The following is a 21408-nucleotide window of genomic DNA, read 5'->3' as shown; positions in this document are numbered from 1 at the left end:
TTGCTATTTTCAGTTTTTATACGCATCTATATTATTAAAATAGAAATCATGATTTTTTTCATGTGTGATATTTTTAAATTTACCATCCTCTAGAATGTTTAGCAAATTTTACATAATTTAATCATAATATCTTTTAATATATTTATCTCTAATTTGAAATATAAATAAATATGGCTTAAGAAAAATCTAAGAAAATCTTTTCAGTCATTTTAAATTTTATTTCCGAAAATAATTAATTTATAGAATATTTTTTTCATTATTATAAACGATAACTGAATATATTAATGTATAATAATATTATAGTTGATTTTTATACATCAATATATTTTCACTTCATAAACACAAAGAGTTAGCTATGTTTCTATTATTTGATTATTTCTGTATTGAATTATAGTTGATTTTTATTATAGTAAGTTTAATTATAGTAATTTTTTAATTATTCGATTAAGCATGCTAAATATTTACACAAGTACAAAAACTTAACCAAATATATTTTCGCATTTTTAATAAAAATATTTAAAAGAACTTTTATCAATTTGAGACAGATCGAAAATAATTAATCTCCATTGCGAGACGGACATGTTATATAATTTAAAATACACAATTATAAAATTTAATTATAATTTACTAAAATTCATTTAAAATATTTCTAGGCTTTAATAAATTAAAAGATAATATATCTTATTAAAACAGAATTTTATTATATGAAAATGATCTGACACTTGCATGTAACTAAAAAAATTGATAACACGTTACTCACTATGGCATATACTCTTTGAATATCCTTATCCCTTATCAAAAAAAATTAATTGTTTGGCTTCTGGATGTACAGTACTTTTTAATTTGATATCATTTCTCCATGTTTTCAATACAAATTCGATCTAAAATGGATCTATATTTGGTCAAAATGGATCATACATAGGGAAACCTATAATTTTTAATGATTTAGGAAAAGGGTAGACAAATCTTCCCAAAAAATATTCTGTAAATTCGGTTGAATAGTAAAAAGATTAATATTCAAATTCTAAATTGTTTTGTCGTCTTGAATGATAGAACTCAATTATAATTTTGTAAAACAACTACTGTTTAACGATAATTGTTTAGACTATTTTATCTACCCAGCATAAATTTATCATAACGACAATTTAACATACACCATACTGTGATGAAAAAATCTACGCATACTATATATTTTCCTATAAACTTATGTTCATTAATCTGTAGAAATTTCCTTTTAGGAATCAAACCCGGACTGGACGTCTTATTGTCCAATTATTAGTTATAAATATTTTGTATATATTAGGTTTTCAGTCTAAGGCTGTTTTAAGTATTCCATTATCATCCACAAAACTAAAAATTTATTATTTTATTCTGTCTTTAACTTTTTCTTATTTTCTTAAACAAATCTTCAATTTTTCTTCTATTTACATATTTACTATTTTTTTGTAGCAGCATATTTACTATATTGTTATGATGAAAATGTTTTACTATTATAATGGTATACTGAGCTTGTGAAAGTACCCGGATTAATCTTCAAATGAAATGTAGCTTACGGATAGTTTTTCTGAATATTCAAATGAGATTAAAATCATAATTTTACGTCCGTATGACCGCATAGATTTAGTGTCGTAAGATTATTTCGAATCTAAATTTCCCTAAAATCCTCTTATCACTGAATCTGGGTTGCGAACTCTTTCCAAGTATATTATTTACAAGCCCGACGACACATAAAGATATCAACTCAGATCTAGTTGTAATCTTTTATTATTATAAATTAAAAGAAAAACCAAAACAATATAGTACCCAATATTATTTCTTGTTTGTTAAATGTTAATATCTGTTGTTTGGAAAAGTCCTTGGTGGTAGGATTATAATATTCGCACTACCATGTACGACACTTAAAAACATGACTAGAAACTTTAACTAATAATTCAGCTTTTACGTCCTAGTCATCTTATACTATAAAGTAGATTTTTTTTTTTTTGGGCAATTGCTGCCACGTGTCACTTTTATTTAAACGATGTGTTTTGGTTTACTGATACGGTTGGGTTTTTACATTCCAGGCCCAGTGATAACATTTGATTCTTCATCACTTTAGCTTCTTCCGACGAAAGTTCCAGACTCTGTGATCGACCATAGCTTTTACGATTTCTTCTCCGTAACGGCGCATTGATTTCTACTTTGCTCCCAGGTTTTACGTAATTAACACATCCTCATTGATGTCGTCCTCATTGATGTCAAGTCCGACGAACCAGCGCGCCCGTCGTTCTAAACGATCCGCCTCGGGAAGAGGCACAAGACCAGAGGCTAAGGGAGCTAATCAAGGAGCTCGATCGCCAGAAGAAAGCTCGAGAAGCCGCCTAGAGTTCGAAATCGGATCTCCAAGCGCCGTTCAATCGGCTCAAAGCTCTTGCTCACGAGGCAATCAAGAAGCGCAACGAGTCCAAGCGAGAGCGAGACGAAGCCTTGAAGAAAAAAAGAAGATCTATCAAACGAGCTTGAGAGTGTAAGTAAAAGCAAAGATGGTCGGTTTTGAAGAAGCTTGACGAGGCTTTGAGATCTAGAGATGGTTTGAAAACAGAGATTGAGACTTCGCCTCATATGTTGGTGAAGATATCTGGTAAAGTCAGCAGCTTTAAGAATTTCTCAAACGGAGGTCTTCCGAAGTCTCAGAAGTACACATGTCTGGCTTCTGTTGCTTATTCGTCGGAGGGTTTATTTTAGGTGTACTCGGCATATGCTCTTGGCTGCGTATATGCACAACAGCTAATATTCTATTTAGTTGATCACACTAACAGGTTGGTTTCATTAGTACAATAATATCTGCTCTCCTTGAATTACATATGTCGATGTGTGATGTCACTTCTATCAACTAAATCAGATCAACAAGGCTAGAGCCTATAGCTGGAGCAGACCGAAAGGATCTCAGGAGGAAATTCCCTAAATACATACATGATGAGGACAAAGCTTTGGAGGTGAGTTGAAAATAATCACTAATATGACATTTTTCGCATTTCCCGCCTCTTTGTTGATTTACTTATTAACAAAGATTTGTACTGTAAATGAAGAAAACTTGGAAGGTACTGGGTTGGAAATTCACTCAGCTCAACTCTGCTATGGAGGATGCGACCTCTCAGCTAAAAACAGGAGATACCCTCTATGGTTCAGCTCTAAGAACCGATAAAGTTAAGGTAAACATGAGTAATCACATTGTATATATTTGCACAAGTTATTGAGATTGAGTTTTCTGTTTAGCGAATTCTAATAATCTCCATTTATGACACAGTAGTCAAGCTGGATCGATATATGAGTCAATCGGGTCTTATAAGTGAACATAATTGCACACAATAACATTTGCATTATCTTGAAGATCATGTTGCAATTTCAGTATGGCCTTAAATTGAGTCTGATATGCGTTGGCTATTTTCTTGAGACTAGGGACTCATGTATGGATGTATGTAACTCAAGGAGAGCATATGGCCTGTAGTACATGTACACACCCAATAGACTCATGTATCGATTTGTGTTGGTTATTTGCTTAAATTGAGTCTGATCTGTGTTGGCTATTTGCTTGAGATTTTCAGTCTGATGGAACTTTGAAAGAAGCAACTATTCTTTATATGACAAAGGCCTTACAGGTAATACTTACGTTAAGATCTCGAAGTGGCCAATCTGTTTTTGTGAATGCATCTGATTATATCCAGTTGCACCTAACGAATCGAAATTTAAGCAGATGGTAGTTGAATGCATAGAAGATGGTAGTTGATATACCATTGGCTTTTGTGTTCATCGATCTACAGTTACATCTATATTTTAGACAAATTTATTGTTTATTCACTTTATCTCCCATTATTTCAACCCAATGTTAATTTTTTCGTACTTTTTAAGCTGGAAACTTATATTTACTAGGAACTAGACGAGGGATATTAGCTACTCTGCTTCAAATGCGTACCAGATTCGTTTATTCAATGTTTGATATGGTGTAATGGAAGCCATGTTATGGTAATCGAAGCTCTGATAGTAAACTATGAACAAACCGTGTCTGTTCTCTAACTTTTTTGAGTTTTGTTTCTATTATCATTTAAATTCCTTATTGGTGTTCTTGACGTATAAAACATTTATGATGAATGAATAAATATGTCCTTTTGCTTTCTGAGAAACATATAAAGTTCATATGTTTCCAGCAAAAAAAAAAAAATATTTAATTATTTATTGCAGCACTCAAGGAGAAATGTACGATGTTGAAAACACTATTAGAGATGTTTATAACTGATAAAAGAATTTGATTGCATTTGGAAAAGAAAGAATATATTGTTTTCTCATGACGAACATTTACTTTTGCGGTGAAGCTAGCTAAGATTTGTAACGTTACTATTAATATTGGTTTTCACTTTTATATTTTTCATAAAGAGTCACAATAGTAAAAAAAGAAAGAAAAAAACAGATTTTAGAGTAGGTTTGTTAAAGATAGAAACGAAAATTAAGTAGAGAAAAGAATATGTAGGAGATATTTGGTGTTCACAACATAAGAACTTCACCTAAGATACTGATATATTAATTATGAAAAGATTAAATTTTTTCTTATTTTTCAAACATCCCAATATAATGTTTCGAAAGTAAAATAAAATTAAAATTTCCTCATATTTTTCCTTATACGCCATGGAAAAATTGATACTACATGACAAAATCATTTTTAATTATATATTAATAGTTAAATCATGTCTTCCGATTATTGTACTAAAATAAATAGTATTAGAAACACTACATAAAAGATCAAAATATTAATAAATATTGAAATCAAATTTCAATTAAAAGAATGTAATATTTCCGCGCGAAGCGCGGACAAACCACTAGTATATAATAAAGACAACTATCACAGAATTTGTATTCAATCAATTATTAAATATAATATTGATTAGTGGTAGAAAGTGAAAACTGAATATGTCACAGACAAAGGCAAGACACAATTTTTCTTGGGACATTTGCTAAAACCAACCCAAATATTCAAGTCAAACCTAAAATTGTACTCCACTTTCAGTCAAATGCAAAATCAACCTAAAAGGGGTAGTGAAAGTAGTATTTAACCTTTATTATCAAACAAAAAAAACAGAAATGTATTTTACGTTTCTATCTTTCAGAAGTCTACACGCAATAAAAGAAGTCTACATATATATAGACTTCCTACGAAGTCTACCTTATAGACTTATTTTGTAGTCAACACACTAATTTGATCTAATAATTTAATTTTGAAAATGTATAAAAATAATTATTGTGATATTTTTAACTAATCATCAATATAATGGATAATATGAAGTAAATAAATTAAAATTTCATATAATTGAACAATTTTGAAGAATGTATACTAATTTGGTTATCATGTATTATACAATGTTCATAGTTTAGAAACAAAAGGTTCTAATATGTTATGTCTTTTAGTGGTTGATTTCATAGGGTTAGATTTTAGATTTTTTTTTTGTTTTATTAACTTAAATCTGCATATTAATGCTTAATAGTTTATATTTTGTATAATTGAGACTTTTTTATTATCAAGCAAAACATTTAGAGCTTGAGATTTGTGGTTTAGAGTTTCGTAGACCTACAATAAAGTCTATTTATCTGAAGACGTCTTTTTCAGTCTATATTTTTCTATTTTTTTACAAAAAATCATTATATTTAAACTAAGTTAAGTTCCTTAAGAATAAAAAAGTGAAATCATATACTAAAATTATTAAAATAATAAAGAATAAACAACAATAATGAAATTATTATATTAGACTTCCAAAAAGGTCTACTATGTTACAGTCCTAAGCCGCATGTTGCTTTGGGTTTTGTTAACTTATTCCAAGCAACCCAACACATACTTTTCTTGTCTGCAGACTTGTCCCACCTGAAGCGAGTAAGTGTAGATTGTATTCTGTTCAGAGGCTTACTGGTAATTGGAAACAATACATGGTGTAGGTGGGAATGGTTGTGAGAACCGCCTTGAGCATCGTGAGCTTTCCTGCCCTCGAGAGGAATCGTGTTGACCAGTTGGCGGCTCTTTGTCGGATTTTGTCTACAATCGAGGAAAACAGATCTTTCTTTCTTTTTCCGAAATGTTCAGAAAGTCCAAGATATTTTTCCACACTTCCCTCTTTCTGAATTTCAAGTATATCTTTTGTTGCGGTCTTAATCTCTTGAGGCATTTTTGAGGAGAAAGTAATAGAATATCAAACTATTGACCTTCTGTCCTGAAACCTTTTCATAATCTTGTAGGATGTGTACCAGGGCGTGGCAGCTCGATGCTGAGGAGTTACAGAACATCATGGTATCATCTGCGAACAGAAGATGGTTTACACGGGGGCTTCCTCTAGCCACACGAAGATGCATCCAGCTCTACCTTCCTGCATAACCCTGAGAGAACTTCACAATAGAGAATGAATAGATAGAGAGAGATCGGATCCCCTTGTCTAATGCCACGGTGAGGTTTAACTGCTCCATATTAGGCATGGGCATATTTCCCGGATACGAAGATCCTAACCGGTAATACCCAAAAATCGAGTTTCAGATCGGATTCGGATACAGAAAATTACCCGGTTGGATAAAGTTTAAAATTTGGTCGGGTACCAGGTCGGATACGGGTAATAACCAGAATATGTATGGGTATCCGAAAGACCCGAATTAAACCTTGATTAAGATAACCCTAGTAATCTAGTATGCTTGTTTTCATTTTGGAAATTAAACTTTGCTTTGGTTATATTAAAATAGTTATGTTATGTTTTGTATTGTAATTTTAGTTACTTGTTTATGATTTTTGGATATTTAGAATATCTTCGGTTCTTTTGCATTATATTCGGTTCTATCGGGTTAAATGGTTTGGTATATACTAAGAATCGGACCGAATCCGTTAATGTTTTGGTTACTTCGGATGTAACCGGATCCGACAGGTACCGAACCGTATCCGAACTGAAATTTTAAATTATCCGACCGGTACCAATTTCTCTAGTTCCGAAATATCTGAAATCTGAAAAACCCGATCCAGATCCGAACCGGTTATCCGAATGCCCAAGCCTACTCCATATACTGAGTCGTTTATTAGGTAGGGGTAGGACACGTAAATGATACATTGCATAATCCATTTAATCGAGAAACATTTCTCGTGAAAGCCTAGCCGTTGCATAACTTGTGAAACAAATTCCCATTCGACACAGTCATAGGTTTTCGACATGTCCATCTTAACGGCCATGGAACATTGGTTTTGAGCTTGTGACGTTTTGAGATACTTTATAACGTTCATCTGATCTCTACGTTTAATATACGGTACAACTTTCTCTCTATCACATGGTCGGTTTGGGTTTTCAAATGATTAAACCGTGATTTTCTAAACCTGATACAAGTCCAACCCTAAGACCATCTCCAACCAAACCCTATTTCTATCTCTATATTTTCCTCTAAAATAGAAAAACTCTATTATAGAGGTGAAAATGCTCCAATGTATGCATGTATAATATAGTTTCTCTATTTATAGGGGAAAATATAGAAATATGTTATTTTCACCTTTAAATATAGAGGCAAAAAATACCGTTCCTCCATATTTTTCTCTAAAATAGAAAAACTCTATAATAGTGATCTCTATTTTAGAAGAAATTATAGAGGTGTACATTGGAGATGCTCTAACTTCGGTACAATGTTTTACAACATTTTGACAGCTTTTGTCCTAAATTATTTAAACTTCTTGTGATTTCAATATAAAACTTTGGACATTTAAAGTTTTTTTTTTCTTTTTTTTGTAATCAGTTTTTTTTTTATTTTTTTTATATAATACTCATTTCGTTTCATTTTAATTGTTTTTGTAGAGTAAAAGTTTCTCTTCAAAATAATTGTCATTTTATAATTTCAATGTAAATTTATTAATTATATTTTCAAATTTATTTTTCTTTTAGTTGAAATAAAATTAGGTGTATATGTAGATGTTTTTAGTTAGAAAATATACAAAATCAAATATTTTCTTAATCTATGTGTACAAATATAAGACGACAATTAAAATGAAACGAATGAATAATATTGACTAAATTCTTCACCATTTATTATATACACCATTTATTAAAAGTTGCCGGAAATGAAAAAAAAAACTGAAGGAGAGTAATGAATGACGAAAAAAAAACATTTGGTGGTTTGCTCGAGAAGGGAAGATGAAAAGAAAGATAATTAAATGGAATAAGTTCAGTGTTGTGTCTGTGTGTTTTAGGGGCTCTAAACACAATTTTTTATTCAAAACTAGTTAGGGAATGAACATCTAAATCATGAATTGGAAAGCTTATGTATCTAAATGCAGGAATCTAGATGCAACATCCATATATAAAGCAAACAAGCACTTCCTAATTTTCGTGTGAATGTTTTACTCTTAAAATGACTAATATCAGTTTAGAACTGATGAGATACTGGGCCAGGTTCAATAACCACGGTTTATTGGCACGGTTTGGAGTTTCAAGGAGAATTGAGTTGAAATTGGTGTAGCAATGACAAGTTGAGTTCAATGGTGTCTGCACTTGTCTTTTATCCTCAGCTTGATTCTAATAATCTGAATGTGTTCTTACATATGCAATGAAACAAAAAGTGAAACCAGACAAATGATCAACAAGAACAATCAAAAGTGCATATAATAAAAATCATATTAAGTAAACAATCTTTGTCCCTTTCCAAGATATTCCTACTTTCTACAAAGAGTATATCAGTTAGATGTTTATACTAGTATCAGCTGCATAATTGGGAACACAACTGCTGAACATGAGACGGGTTATCGTTACTGAGCCTATACATCTCTGTTCTCCCATACGCATTACACGTCAAGTTCATTTGCCTCCCGATTTGGCTCGACTGCACCAATCCCACAATTATTCTTATCTTCATAAACTTACAGGTAGGAAGAAAAGAAAAATCTGAATTCACCTCACAGTATACATTTTGAGATTTACAGTTCCATAGCGACGTAGGAATACAGCTGAGATAATGGCACCATGAACAATTCAAATCCGTCCCTCTAAGAAGCACGACGAGTCCAACAGTATATCCCGGTTGCAAAAGGATTAAAGAAGTGATCCTTTATTTCATGTGTAATTTATATAATTACTCACAAGATTTAACCTTTATTTCATGTGTAATTTACATAAATTGCCATTGCATAAGATTCAGTATTTTGAAAGTATTTTCTTAATAAACGTGTTACTATCTTAACAGAAAGTATTCAACATTAATCAAAGAAGATTTTAATTAGGGAGTATGAACACTTCTTATTAAGGACACTTGTGTGAGAGAATCTTTGATTATTTACATCTTCCCAAATGTTACTACTAATTAACTTTGGTTTACTGAAAAACACACATCTTTTTATTAATTACTACAAAACCTTTGAACGCTTCAACACCCTCACAATCTCACTTCTCTCACACAGCCTCCACTCCTATTCTGAATCTGCAAGAGATCCATTTTTACCTTAAATCTCTCATTCAGATTCAGAATCATCACATCCTTTCGCGGTTTCTTTAGCCACACGCAACAAAACCAGGGTTTTGAGGTGGGATCTGGCTAATGCATGAGAAAACCACAAAGGAGAAGACCCATGGCGATGGACAAGTCGAGCTCAAAGTACAGAACACATTTTTGGTACGTGGCAATGGTCTCTTTTCTCCTCTGGCTTGTCTTGCTTTACTTTTTTAACTCCTCCGTAAAAACCGTTCATAACAACGAGAGACTATTCCGGCAAATAAACGTCATCGATCTTCCCGTCCACGTCTCAAAACAAAACCACGAATCCGACCAAACTGTTGTCTCCAACGTCAACAACATCACTGTTCCTGTTACCGCCAATGGTTCCTCTCAAGAGGTTCAGATTTCGGAAGATGCCAAGGTTGTGACTGATCTCGTTGAGGAACTTGAGAAAGAAGACGTTGAGAATGTGAAGAAGAGAGGTGATACGGCTTGGAGTCGTCGGTCCACGAGGTCTAGGGGAGGACATCGTGAGTCACGAAGGACGAGATCTTCGGATAAGAGAATGGTTCGACCTAATGATGACGACGAGAGCAATGTGGATAATAGTGATGAAAATCATCGATCACTCGACAAGGAACCGAACTTTTTCGAGCCTAGGAACGATGTTACATCAAAGAAAGAGCGAGTTGATGACAATAACGTTGTGGAGAGTAAGCAAAAAACGTCGAATAATAATACATCCAAGGTCAAAAGGAGAATAAGCGCCAAGAGGAACCGACCTAAAGTTGTGGTACGGCCAAGATCAACGCGACGTAACGATCCATGTCGTGAAAAATACGTTTACATGCACGATGTTCCCTCTTTATTCAACGAGGAGCTTCTCAAGAACTGCTGGACGTTGAGTAGGTGGACTGATATGTGCGAGTTAACGTCGAACTTCGGTTTAGGCCCTCGTCTACCAAACATGGAGGGAGTTTCTGGTTGGTTTGCAACGAATCAGTTCACATTGGAAGTGATATTCCACAACAGGATGAAGCAGTACAAGTGCTTGACCAAAGACTCGTCTCTGGCTTCTGCTGTGTATGTTCCTTACTATCCGGGTCTAGACTTGATGAGGTTTCTGTGGGGACCGTTCCCTTTTATGAGAGATGCGGCGGCACTTGATTTGATGAAGTGGCTACGAGAGAGACCGGAGTGGAAGAGAATGGACGGTCGAGATCATTTCATGGTTGCTGGTCGTACCACTTGGGACTTTATGCGTACACCAGGGAATGAATCCGATTGGGGAAACAGGTGCGTCGCTAATCCTATTCGTTGATTAAAACTAAGGTAGTGACTCGTATATCAAATGAAATATTGGAATAGCTAAATAGTATAATAATGAAGTATGAGCAACAGAAGAATAGTCATGATAGGCTAAAAGACTGGTTTCAGTATATGATAACATCTAACTTTTGCTAGTTACTTACTATATTAGCACTTCAAAATAAACCATATAAAAGATTGATGAATTATGTGAATGTAATATACTAATATAGTTGCATAATAACAATTCAAATTGTCAAAATGTGAATAGTGGTTTAATATGTGAGGATGATGATTTTAGAGGGTGATTATTTCAATTGATAATCATTACGGAATGAGAGTGAAAATTGAAACCATATGTAGAAAGGTATGACAAAATGTTTTAATGTGGAAAACGTAAGTTGACTGAAACGTTAGGGTATGAAAAAAATTCTTATAATGTTTTTTCTGTAATATTGAGGATAAAACTAGTGTAGTTAAAAAATGATTAAGCAAGAACAACTTCACTTGCCTCAAGAACTATTTGTTACATAGTTTCTTATATATAGGTATATATTTGTCACTAATTTTGGAGAAATCATAATACTGATAATAGAGAGCATTTATGAATTTTTTTTACTGGACAAGCTTTCTCATTGATGTCTCTCTAACTAGCCAGGTTAATGATCTTACCGGAAATAAGAAACATGACGATGTTACTAATAGAATCAAGCCCATGGAACTACCACGGATTCGCGGTTCCTTACCCGACCTACTTCCACCCTTCAACAAACGCAGAGATTCTCCAATGGCAGAACCGCATGAGAAGAATCAAACGTCGTTACCTATTCTCCTTCGTTGGTGCACCGCGTCCAAACCTCGGTGACAGCATAAGAAGCGAGATCATGGACCAATGCAAAGCTTCCAGAAGAAAATGCAAGCTTCTTGAATGCGTCTCCGGCTCGCAAAAATGCTACAAACCCGACCAGATCATGAAGTTCTTCCTGAGCTCAACGTTCTGTCTCCAACCTCCCGGTGACTCCTACACTCGACGCTCCACTTTCGACTCGATCTTAGCTGGTTGTATACCTGTTTTTTTTCACCCAGGGTCGGCTTACGCGCAGTACATTTGGCATTTACCGAAAGATATAGGGAAGTACTCGGTTTTTATACCGGGGAAGAATGTTAAAGAAGGTAAAGCAAGTATAGAGAGGGTTTTGAGTAGGATTCCGAGGGGGAAAGTTGTGGCGATGAGAGAAGAGGTGATAAGGTTGATACCGAGGTTGATGTATTTTAACCCCTCGGGTAAGAGAGGAGACGCGGGGAGGTTTGAAGATGCGTTTGATGTGGCTGTGGAAGGGGTTTTGGAGAGAGTGGAGGGGTTAAGGAAGAGGATTGAGGAAGGGAATGAGGAGGTTTTTGATTTTCCGGAGAGGTTTTCTTGGAAGTATAATGTGTTGGGAATGTTGAGAAGCATGAATGGGATTCTTACTTCGATAGGCGTTGAGTGATTGATTGATATTAGATTGTTCTTTTGTCTTTTTTTTTGTTGGGAGAGAAATGAATCAATGTGATCCACCCTTTAGGACCAATCAATGTGACACATAGATTATTAATTAAAAATATTAAATTAAATAAAAAATAGCTACAAAATATAAAAACGCTAATTTTAATGACGCTAATGCTTCCAGCTAAACCCTAAACCCTAAATCTTAATTTCTAAACCCTATACCCTAAATTCTAAACCCAAATCCAAACCCCTAAACCCAAACCGTATACCCTAAACCCTAATCCTAGACCCTAAACCCAAAAACTAGACTATAAACCTAAACTCTATACCCTAAACCCAAGTCGTAGACCCTAAACCCAAACCGTAAATCTTAAACTCAAATTATATACCCTAAATCCATTTTAACCATAAGTCCAAACGGTAAATCCTAAACCGAAAACCTATAACTAAACCCTAATCCTAGACCGAAAACCCAAACGGTAAACCCTAAATCCAAACCCCAAACTTAGAAGCTATATGGTTTGGGTTAAGGTTTACGGTTTGAGTTTAGGGTCTAAGATTTGGGTTTAGGGTATAGGATTTCGGTTTATAGTCTATTTTTTGGGTTTAAGGTATATAATTTGGGTTTAGGATCTAGGATTATGGTTTAGGATATAGGTTTTGGGTTTAGGGGTTTGAATTTGGGTTTAGAATTTAGGGTATAGGGTTTAGAATTTAAGATTTAGGGTTTAGGGTTTCTCTGGAAGCGTTAACGTCGTTAAAATTAGCGTTTTTATTTTTTGTAGCTATTTTTTTATTTAATTTAATATTTTTTAATTAATAATCTATGTGTCACTTAGAATAGTCTTAAAGGATGGGGTGAACCTAAGTTCTGTATGTAGAAATGTCACAAGGCCGTAGTTTTTTTTATCTGGTTTTGTTAGGTTCACAAAATTTCTAAGGCATGTTAAATTTTTGTCTTAATGTTCTGTGAGTTTTAGTTGTGACTTGAAAAAATGTTCAACAAGAACAACAAAAAAGCAAATCTGAGTTGAAGTTCTGTAAAATTATCGTTTTGGCTTTAGAATTAGTAATGTGATCAGATAAAATAATACTACTAAGTTCTTGATTAAGCATTTGTTCTAATATATTTAACGAATATTATGGTTCTTGTTGTTGAAGCAAACATCAAAGCGTCTGTAGTCCAACGGTTAGGATAATTGCCTTCCAAGCAATAGACCCGGGTTCGACTCCCGGCAGACGCAATTAATTTTGCCCCTTGAGTCTTTTTTTCTTGTTTGATTGTGTAGGATCTATTGAAATATTTTCTTGATTACCTTATACAGAATCAGGTGGAAATAGTTCGATACCAGTGATTACTTGACCAAAATATAGAGAAACCCTGGAAATTTTTTCCCTTTGTAGCATAAACACATAATACTTAGTTTATTAAACAAAATAAAAAGAAAACAGTTAAGAAAACCCACAAGATCTACCAATGCTAGTTCCCATCTTAAGAAACACAAAAGCATCAAGAGCAGCGTAAAGAAGAGACTGTAATCGGAGAAACCATGAAAGGGCACATTCTTCTAAACTTCTTCCGAGCAGAGGCTTAAGCAAACTTAAGCACAAGACAGTTGTGTCTCTATCAGAAGCTAGACAAGCTATACACCAGAATCCACGCTAGCTGAAACATAAATAGACATTATCTTAGGGTAGGAGGCCATAAATACTCTGTCGAGAGAGAGAGAGAGAGAGAGAGAGAGAGGGGAAGAAAATGTAGATATATACCAGGAATACACTAAGAGAAGCAAATAAACCATCCTGGAGAAGAGCTGCATGACCCCCATAGTCTTCTTCATCGATCTTTAGAATCAACGCATAGTAACCATATACTATGCCTGAGGAGATCGCCAGAAACCTGCCACATTTTTCATAGTCAACTTGATAAGAGGAATCAGCTTAAGTAACATTCAAATGCCTCCTATGTAGTGTGGTTGTAATTAGATAAAAACTCAACTCAAATGAATGGAATGTCCCCTAAAACACTTGTACATACACTTAACTCAAAGTCAAGACTATTGAGCTAAGGGGGTAAAGTTACATTCTTTTAAGGCCAAACTTGTACATTTAAGAAGAGAAGAACTTACAGAAGAAGCCAAATGCCACCAACCAAAGGAATAGCACCCCAAATCAATCCGCAGAGCAATCCAACAACTTGCCTGATCCAATGCAACACATCTCCTAGTTGATCCTGTCACCAATCAGACAACAAACAACAACCACAAAACTTCAAAAAAACCAAAGAGGTGAATGTTGCCTTTAAGATAGTGGCAAAAACCCATCAGAATCTAAAGCTAATCTCCCCTCAATACGGAATCACATTCACTGTTTCTCCATAGCAAGTTCTTAAAGGAACGAACTTTGGACCTAGAACGCACAGAAGAGAGTAGATTACCTTGTCCCAGGAAGCTTCTGAGTCGAACAATTTGGCGAACTTGAAGGAACCCAGGTGACTGTTTTCGTGGTGGATCTGTTCATCGCTGTCTTGATGATTCAACTTCGCAGATTTCCTTTCTTTCATACTTGTCGGTGTGATGGTAAAACCCTGCTTACTCCTGGAATCTCGTTGATCGAATATGAGTTCTGCGATTTAACTTCTTCTCTATGAGTCGTGAATTCTGATTATTCAGATCCGATCTACGACCACCGGGAAAAATATAATAATTATTTTCCTTTTTACGTGACTGTTTTCGTGGTGGATCTGTTCATCGCTGTCTACGATCTAATGATTATTCAGATCCGATCTAGTTTCTGAGCGACACATAATGCACTACAAAATATAAACACACCGTAGAAATTAACATTTAATAAGTGAATAACTATAATAAATTTATTTTAGAAAATCATAGGATCAATTGAAAAATATTGTATAATTCAACAATATCGATAAAAGAATAAGGATGGACATAAAACCAAGCCAAACCGGGGCTCCGGATAAGCTTATTTGGCTAGGAACAAAATCAAGAGAATACTCAACAAAATCGGGATACTATACCGCCGTGAACAGAGATAGACTTGGTAACAATACTGACCTTAACTGGAAGAAGAATGTCTGGAAGCTTGAGTATGCACCGAAGATTAAGCTCTTCTCTTGGAAGATGCTCAAGGGAGCTCTCCCGGTGGGGGAACGCCTTAATCAAAGACACGTACTGGTGGATCCGCTCTGTAAGAGACGTGGAGATTCTGAATCTATTACTCATCTGTTTTTCCAATGTAGTAATGCGAGGAAGGTGTGGAGTCTCGCACAGTTCGTATCGGAAGTGGAGTGCAACGGAATGGTAGATTTAGCAGTCAATTGGGCTTCTCTTTGCGCAAGACCATGTCACCCTCCTTCGGGAGTTACCTCATACGCGCTTGCCCTCTAGATCCTCTGGAACCTGTGGAAGGCACGTAACAAGTTTGTTTTTGAAGGTCTTTCAATCCCCCCTGAAGATATATCTCTAGCAAAAGAGTGGTGCTCAAACCAGAAGAAAGAACCTTCTGCTTCTTCCAACCTATTGAGAAGACCGCCCTAAGAAACGTTAGCCGCCGGTACAGTGGTTATCAGATTGGATGCAGCATGGAGCCTTCAGGGAACGGCAGCGGGCTTAGGATGGGTCGTCCATACTCCTTCTGATATACGGCATTTCAAAAAATGAGTAACCCATGTGTTGTCAGCTCTAATGGCAGAAGACTAGCGTTGTTGGAAGCTGTCTGGACAGGAGTAGAAGAAGAACGGAGGATGGTGTGCTTTGAATCGGACTATGCGCTTGTGATCAAGGCTGTCAGCTCTGGGACTTGTATACCGGAGCTCTGTGGAGTGGTGTCAGACATTTTATCTTTTGTGTCTATTTTTGAGTTTGTCTCCTTTGCTTGGATCCCTCGTGAGAGGAATGGCCAAGCCAATATGTTAGCAAAATCTGCTTTGATTTTTTTTGGTAAGAATATGGGAGAATGACTCCCAATTTATTTAAAAAAGAAACTCAAACTTCAGCTTACAAGACAAGTTTGTCGTAGCCGCAACGGTCCAACAACATCCTCATGAACTAAAACAGCGACCTCAATCGGTGCCACAACAAAACTATGAAAACCAAACGGAAGAGAAAATGCAAGGTTAGCCAAACCATCAGCTAAGCGGTTTGCTTCCCTATACACATGAACGAATCGGACCAGCCAGTCCCTTGTCAAGAAGCCATGGCACAAGCGTACCAGGAAATACAGCGGATGAGTATCCCCAATCCCTATTGTAAGAAACTCCATCACCATCATAGAATCGACCTCTACCTCCAGCCTTCTCACCCCTTTCTCCCAAGCAACCACTAAACCATAGTACACACCCCATAACTACGCTAATGGTGTCGTACAACTACCTATATTAATCGTAAAACCACCACACCACTCGCCTTCTCCGTTTCGCATTGCTCCCCCTGCAGCCGCCGGCCCCGGGTTCCCATGTGATGCACCGTCCGTGTTCAGTTTCATCCACCCCACACAAGGTGGCTTCCATCCCACCATTATCTCAACCATATGTCTTTCCTTTATGTGAGCATTCTCTGCTCTATTCGCTGCTATAACTCCCTTAGCCAAGTCACGTAAGAACTTGACTCTATCTCTCCACAGTCGGGTATCACCAAATACATTTCCACATCTCCACTTCCATCCCCACCATAGAGTCAAAGCGAATATAGTAGCCCACAGAATACCACCACCTGCATTGTTGTCACATAGGTTCTTATATAACCATTCCAGTAACTGCATTCTGAAGAAAGCATCCCTTCTCGTTCTCAGAACAAATCTCTCCCATATACCTTTTATCGCAGGACAATCACGTAACACATGTATTATAGTCTCAATTCCTCCTCTGCAGACCTGGCATAAGTCAGTCCCAGTCAGGTGCCTTCTATGTCTCTCTGCATTCGTCATGATTGCTTGGTTTTCCACTAGCCAGAGAAACATTCGAACTCTCTCAGGTGCTACAACGCGCCACATAGATCGAAAGAAACTCCCCATCTGCGGTCTTGGATTCTCATCTCTTGTAAGCAAGGCGTATGCAGACTTCACCGTAAACTGCCCATTCTGAGTCTGCCCCCATGCCAAACGGTCCTTTGCTCCAGTAACAGTATCCACTACTACTGCCACAAGCTCTAGTCTTCTCTCGGCTGTTACCAACGGGGTAATTCTATCAAAATCCGAACCTCCACCTTCCCCCCCCCACATATCTCTAACTGTTATATCTTCATATCCTTCTGGAAGCCCTGCAATCACTTCAGTCATGAGTGGTTGGCCTGCTATCCAACTATCCGTCCAGAACCTGATATTTCTCCCATTACCAGTGATCCAGCTATGGCCCACAAGAACCACTTCTCTTATCCCCATCACCACACTTTTCCATGTTGACGAGCTAGAGCTACTCCCTACCATCCAATTTGTGTCATGTATGTCCCCCACACTGTACTTACTTCGTAAAACTTTGGCCCATAAGCTCTCAGTATCGTGTAACAGACGCCATCCCACTTTAGCTAACAAGGCTTTGTTCATATCTCTCGACACCCTGATCCCCAAACCTCCAGCCGCCTTCGGTTTGCATATTTTATCCCAAGAGACTAAGTGTTATCCACTTCCCCACACAAAGCTCGTCGCTAGGCTATCAAGCTTCTCCAGTATACCAACTGGCATGCTAATCGTACTCATCGTATGCACCGGGATTGATGACAGAACCGACTTTGTCAATGTTACCCTTCCTGCAAGTCTTAATGTTTGTTTCTTCCATCCTGCTAGCCGTGAAGCTACTTTCTCCAGTACCTCCCCAAAAGTATCTTTATTAATTTTTTCTGTAGTATCGGCATCCCCAAGTATTTTCCCAGCTCCTTTGTTGATGCAATACCACTTTCTTTGCTTATTCTCTCTTCTCTTCCTCAAGAGACATTATTAGAAAAGAAAATCTTTGATTTCTGGAGGCTTATTTTCTGACCAGAGGCTTTACAAAACTTCTCCAACACTTTCCTGATCACTCGAATCTGCGTGACCAATGCCTCTGCAAATAGGATTAGATCATCTGCGAAGCAAATGTGAGATAGATGTGGACCACCTCTCGACAATCTTATCGGTTTTCATCTTTTATCCTCCACTGCTTTCTCAATCAGTTGGCATAATCTCTCCATGCATAAGACAAACAGGTACGGGGAGAGTGGATCACCTTGTCGCAGTCCTCTTGATGGCTTAAACGGCTCAGATTTTTCCCCATTTCACAAAATACACATTGATGGACCAGACACACATTCCATAATCCTCTTGACCCAATTCTCAGACAAACCAGCAGCCCTTAGTGTATCTTCTAGAAAATCCCAATGCAGCCTTTCATATGCTTTTTTCAAATCTAGTTTCAGCAGCATCCAACCCTTGTGGCCTTGCTTCTTTTTCATCGAATGAACAACTTCCTGAACCACAACAATGTTATCCGCACTCAATCTACCCGGGATAAAACTAGACTGAGAAGGACCAATCAGTTTAGGCATAATACTCTTCAGTCTCCCTACCATGGCCTTCGTGATAGTTTTAAACAACACGTTGCAGAGACTTATCGGTCGAAACTGAGTAATATACTCAGGTTTCGTCACTTTCGGAATTAGCACCACGAGTGCATCATTAGTATTCTCTGGCAACTTCCTTGTCTCAAAGAAAAGAAGGACAAACCTGATCACAGATGCACCAACTGTCTCCCAGCACCTCTGATAGAAAACTGGTTGAAACCCATCCGGACCTGGTGCCTTGAATCTGCTCATAGCTCTCACCGCTTTCTCTACTTCCTCCGCAGAAAACGATTTGTCAAGATCCATTTTCTATTGTCTTGTAAGCCCCCACAAATATCCTCTCCATTAGCATTTGTATGTCTGTATCCACGTCTTCCAGAGAATATAGTTTTCTGAAATAATCCACCGTTAGCTTCTCAAGTTCTTTTGCATCTGATACCTACTGAGTTTCATCTTTCTTTAGCATCTCCACTCGATTTCGCTTTCTCCTAATGATTGTCGACATATGAAAGAACTTGGTATTTCTATCTCCATGCACACACCACTTCTCCCGCGACTTTTGGAGCCAGAGCACTTCTTCTTGCTCGAGGACGATCTCAAGTTCTTTTAATAGCTCTCCCTCCTTTACCAAGATCTCATCAGAGAGGTCTTGCTCAATTTTGTCATGTATCTCTGTAATCTCCATCAACAAGTCCTCTTTCCTTCTTTGGACATTTCCGAAAACTTCTCTGTTCCACTTTTGGAGTGTCACTTCCAACCTCTGCAAAGCCTCTCTTGTATCAATATCACGATCCCATGAAGCTGTTAGCAAGTCTAGAAACTCATTGTGTTGTAGCCATGCCGCCTCAAAACGAAATGGACGTCGACGTGCATCACCCTTAACCTCCGGTGTGAGCTGTAGATACAAAGGAGTGTGGTCTGATGCTAAGAAAGGTAAATGCCTCACACTTGCCTCATGCCACCTGAGTCTAGACTGGGCACAACATAATATTCTATCCAGTCTCTTCGCTACAAATGTGCTTTCAGTTTTCCCTCTTTTTCATGTGAATTGATTGCCATGAAATCCCATATCAATCAGTGACATATCATTTATCCAATCACCAAACTTTAGAGAATCCTCAGACAATCTCCCATTCCCACCACTGCTTTGATTGCAGATGGAACTTTGGTGGTTGATTGAGTTATTATTAATCCCAACTAACTCTTTAAGTTTAAATGAAATATGTGTTGAGCTTGAAACCGTAGAACCTTCCAGCAAATACAAAGTACCATGAATGAAACCTCTGAGAATCACATCTGAACCTCTATAGACACTCAGAACTCCATCTCCACTTGAATACTTGAAACTTGTGCTATCCAAAAGACTAACTGAGATCAAGTTCTTGGACATAGTTGGAACATGTCTAACTCCAGTCAACGTGCATACTCTATCATCATGTGTCATGAGCTTAATAGAATTGATTCCTGCAATATCGCAAGCAAAGTCATTAGCCATCTTGATCTTGTCATCAGACACTGCCTCATACTCTGAGAACCATTCTCTCCTTGGACACATATGATAAGATGCGCATGTGTCCAGGACCCACACATCTCTAGGATGTGTTTTTCCATGAGCAACCAGCGCAATATCTTCATCAGATTTAGCCTCATTCTCGGCTACCGCAGCGGAACCAGTCTGCTTCTTCTTCTTAGGACAATCAGATTTCCAATGTCCTTTCTCTTTGCAGTAATTGCAAATATCAGTTGGTTTAGGACCCTTTGAAAATGACCTTTTGTCTTTCGACTTCTTGCCTTTTCCAAAGTTCTTTCCACCACCTACAAACAACCCAGAAGCTTGGTCGTCTGTACCAGAACCAGATGCCTTGTGTCGCAACTCCCTGCTATGAAGTGCTGACCTGACTTCCTCCAAACTCATTGTATCCTTACTCCCTATGAATGACTGAACAAAGTTCTCATAGGAGTTTGGTAGTGATACCAACAAAATCAGTGCCGCATCCTCATCTTCCACCTTAACATCAATATTCCTCAGATCCAACAAGATGGAATTTAGACTGTCAAGATGATCTTGGAGTTGTGTACCTTCTTGCATCCTCAGAGCGAAAAAACGTTGTTTCAGAAGTAGCTTCTTAGTCAGAGACTTCGTCATGTATAGACTCTCTAACTTCGACCACAAATCAGCTGCAGCAACAACACCGGAAACTTCGATGATGATCTCGTCTGCCAGACACAGCAAAATTGTTGAATACGCCTTCTCTTCAGTAACCTCCATCTCAGTAATAACAGGTTCAACCTTCTTCCCTGACAACGGTGCCCAAAGACCTTGTTGCTTCAGCAACACCTTCATCTTGATTTGCCAGAGACTGAAACTGTTCCTTCCAGTAAACTTGTCGATCTTCATATTCATCCCAGACATCTTCTCACCAGATTCAACCCGAAGCTCTGATACCAGTTTGTTGTGACGGATGTGAGAAGATAGAGATTAACAGATGGATAAACAATAAAGAAAGACACAGAGATTTAACGTGGTTCACCCCTAAAGGCTACGTCCACGGGCAAAGAGAGATTTTATTGATGGAGGAATTACAGAGTTCTGTC

The 21408-nt window shown here is 37.0% G+C and overlaps 1 protein-coding gene, 1 non-coding gene and 1 pseudogene across 2 annotated transcripts; 2 read left to right on the top strand and 1 right to left on the bottom strand.

Annotated features, from left to right (window-relative positions):
- The first annotated feature begins 6705 nt into the window (after nt 1-6705).
- LOC106395860 lies at nt 6706-12461 on the top strand (annotated as a pseudogene).
- Nucleotides 12462-13434: 973 nt separating this feature from the next.
- Nucleotides 13435-13506, top strand: TRNAG-UCC. Its single transcript has one exon. It is a non-coding gene; the product is annotated as a tRNA-Gly (tRNA).
- Nucleotides 13507-13633: 127 nt separating this feature from the next.
- On the bottom strand, nt 13634-15091 carry BNAC04G40200D (respirasome Complex Assembly Factor 1). Its single transcript, XM_013831824.3, has 4 exons — nt 14700-15091; nt 14392-14495; nt 14033-14162; nt 13634-13928 (listed from the first exon to the last, which is right to left on the bottom strand). The coding sequence occupies exons 1-4, from the start codon at nt 14823-14825 to the stop codon at nt 13890-13892; spliced, it is 399 nt and encodes a 132-aa protein (XP_013687278.1). The 5' UTR covers nt 14826-15091; the 3' UTR covers nt 13634-13889.
- Nucleotides 15092-21408: the final 6317 nt, after the last annotated feature.

The sequence above is a fragment of the Brassica napus genome, chromosome C4 (genome assembly GCF_020379485.1).
Source record: "Brassica napus cultivar Da-Ae chromosome C4, Da-Ae, whole genome shotgun sequence".
NCBI classification, from domain to species: Eukaryota; Viridiplantae; Streptophyta; class Magnoliopsida; order Brassicales; family Brassicaceae; genus Brassica; species Brassica napus.
This window is presented reverse-complemented; position numbering and strand designations above follow the sequence as displayed.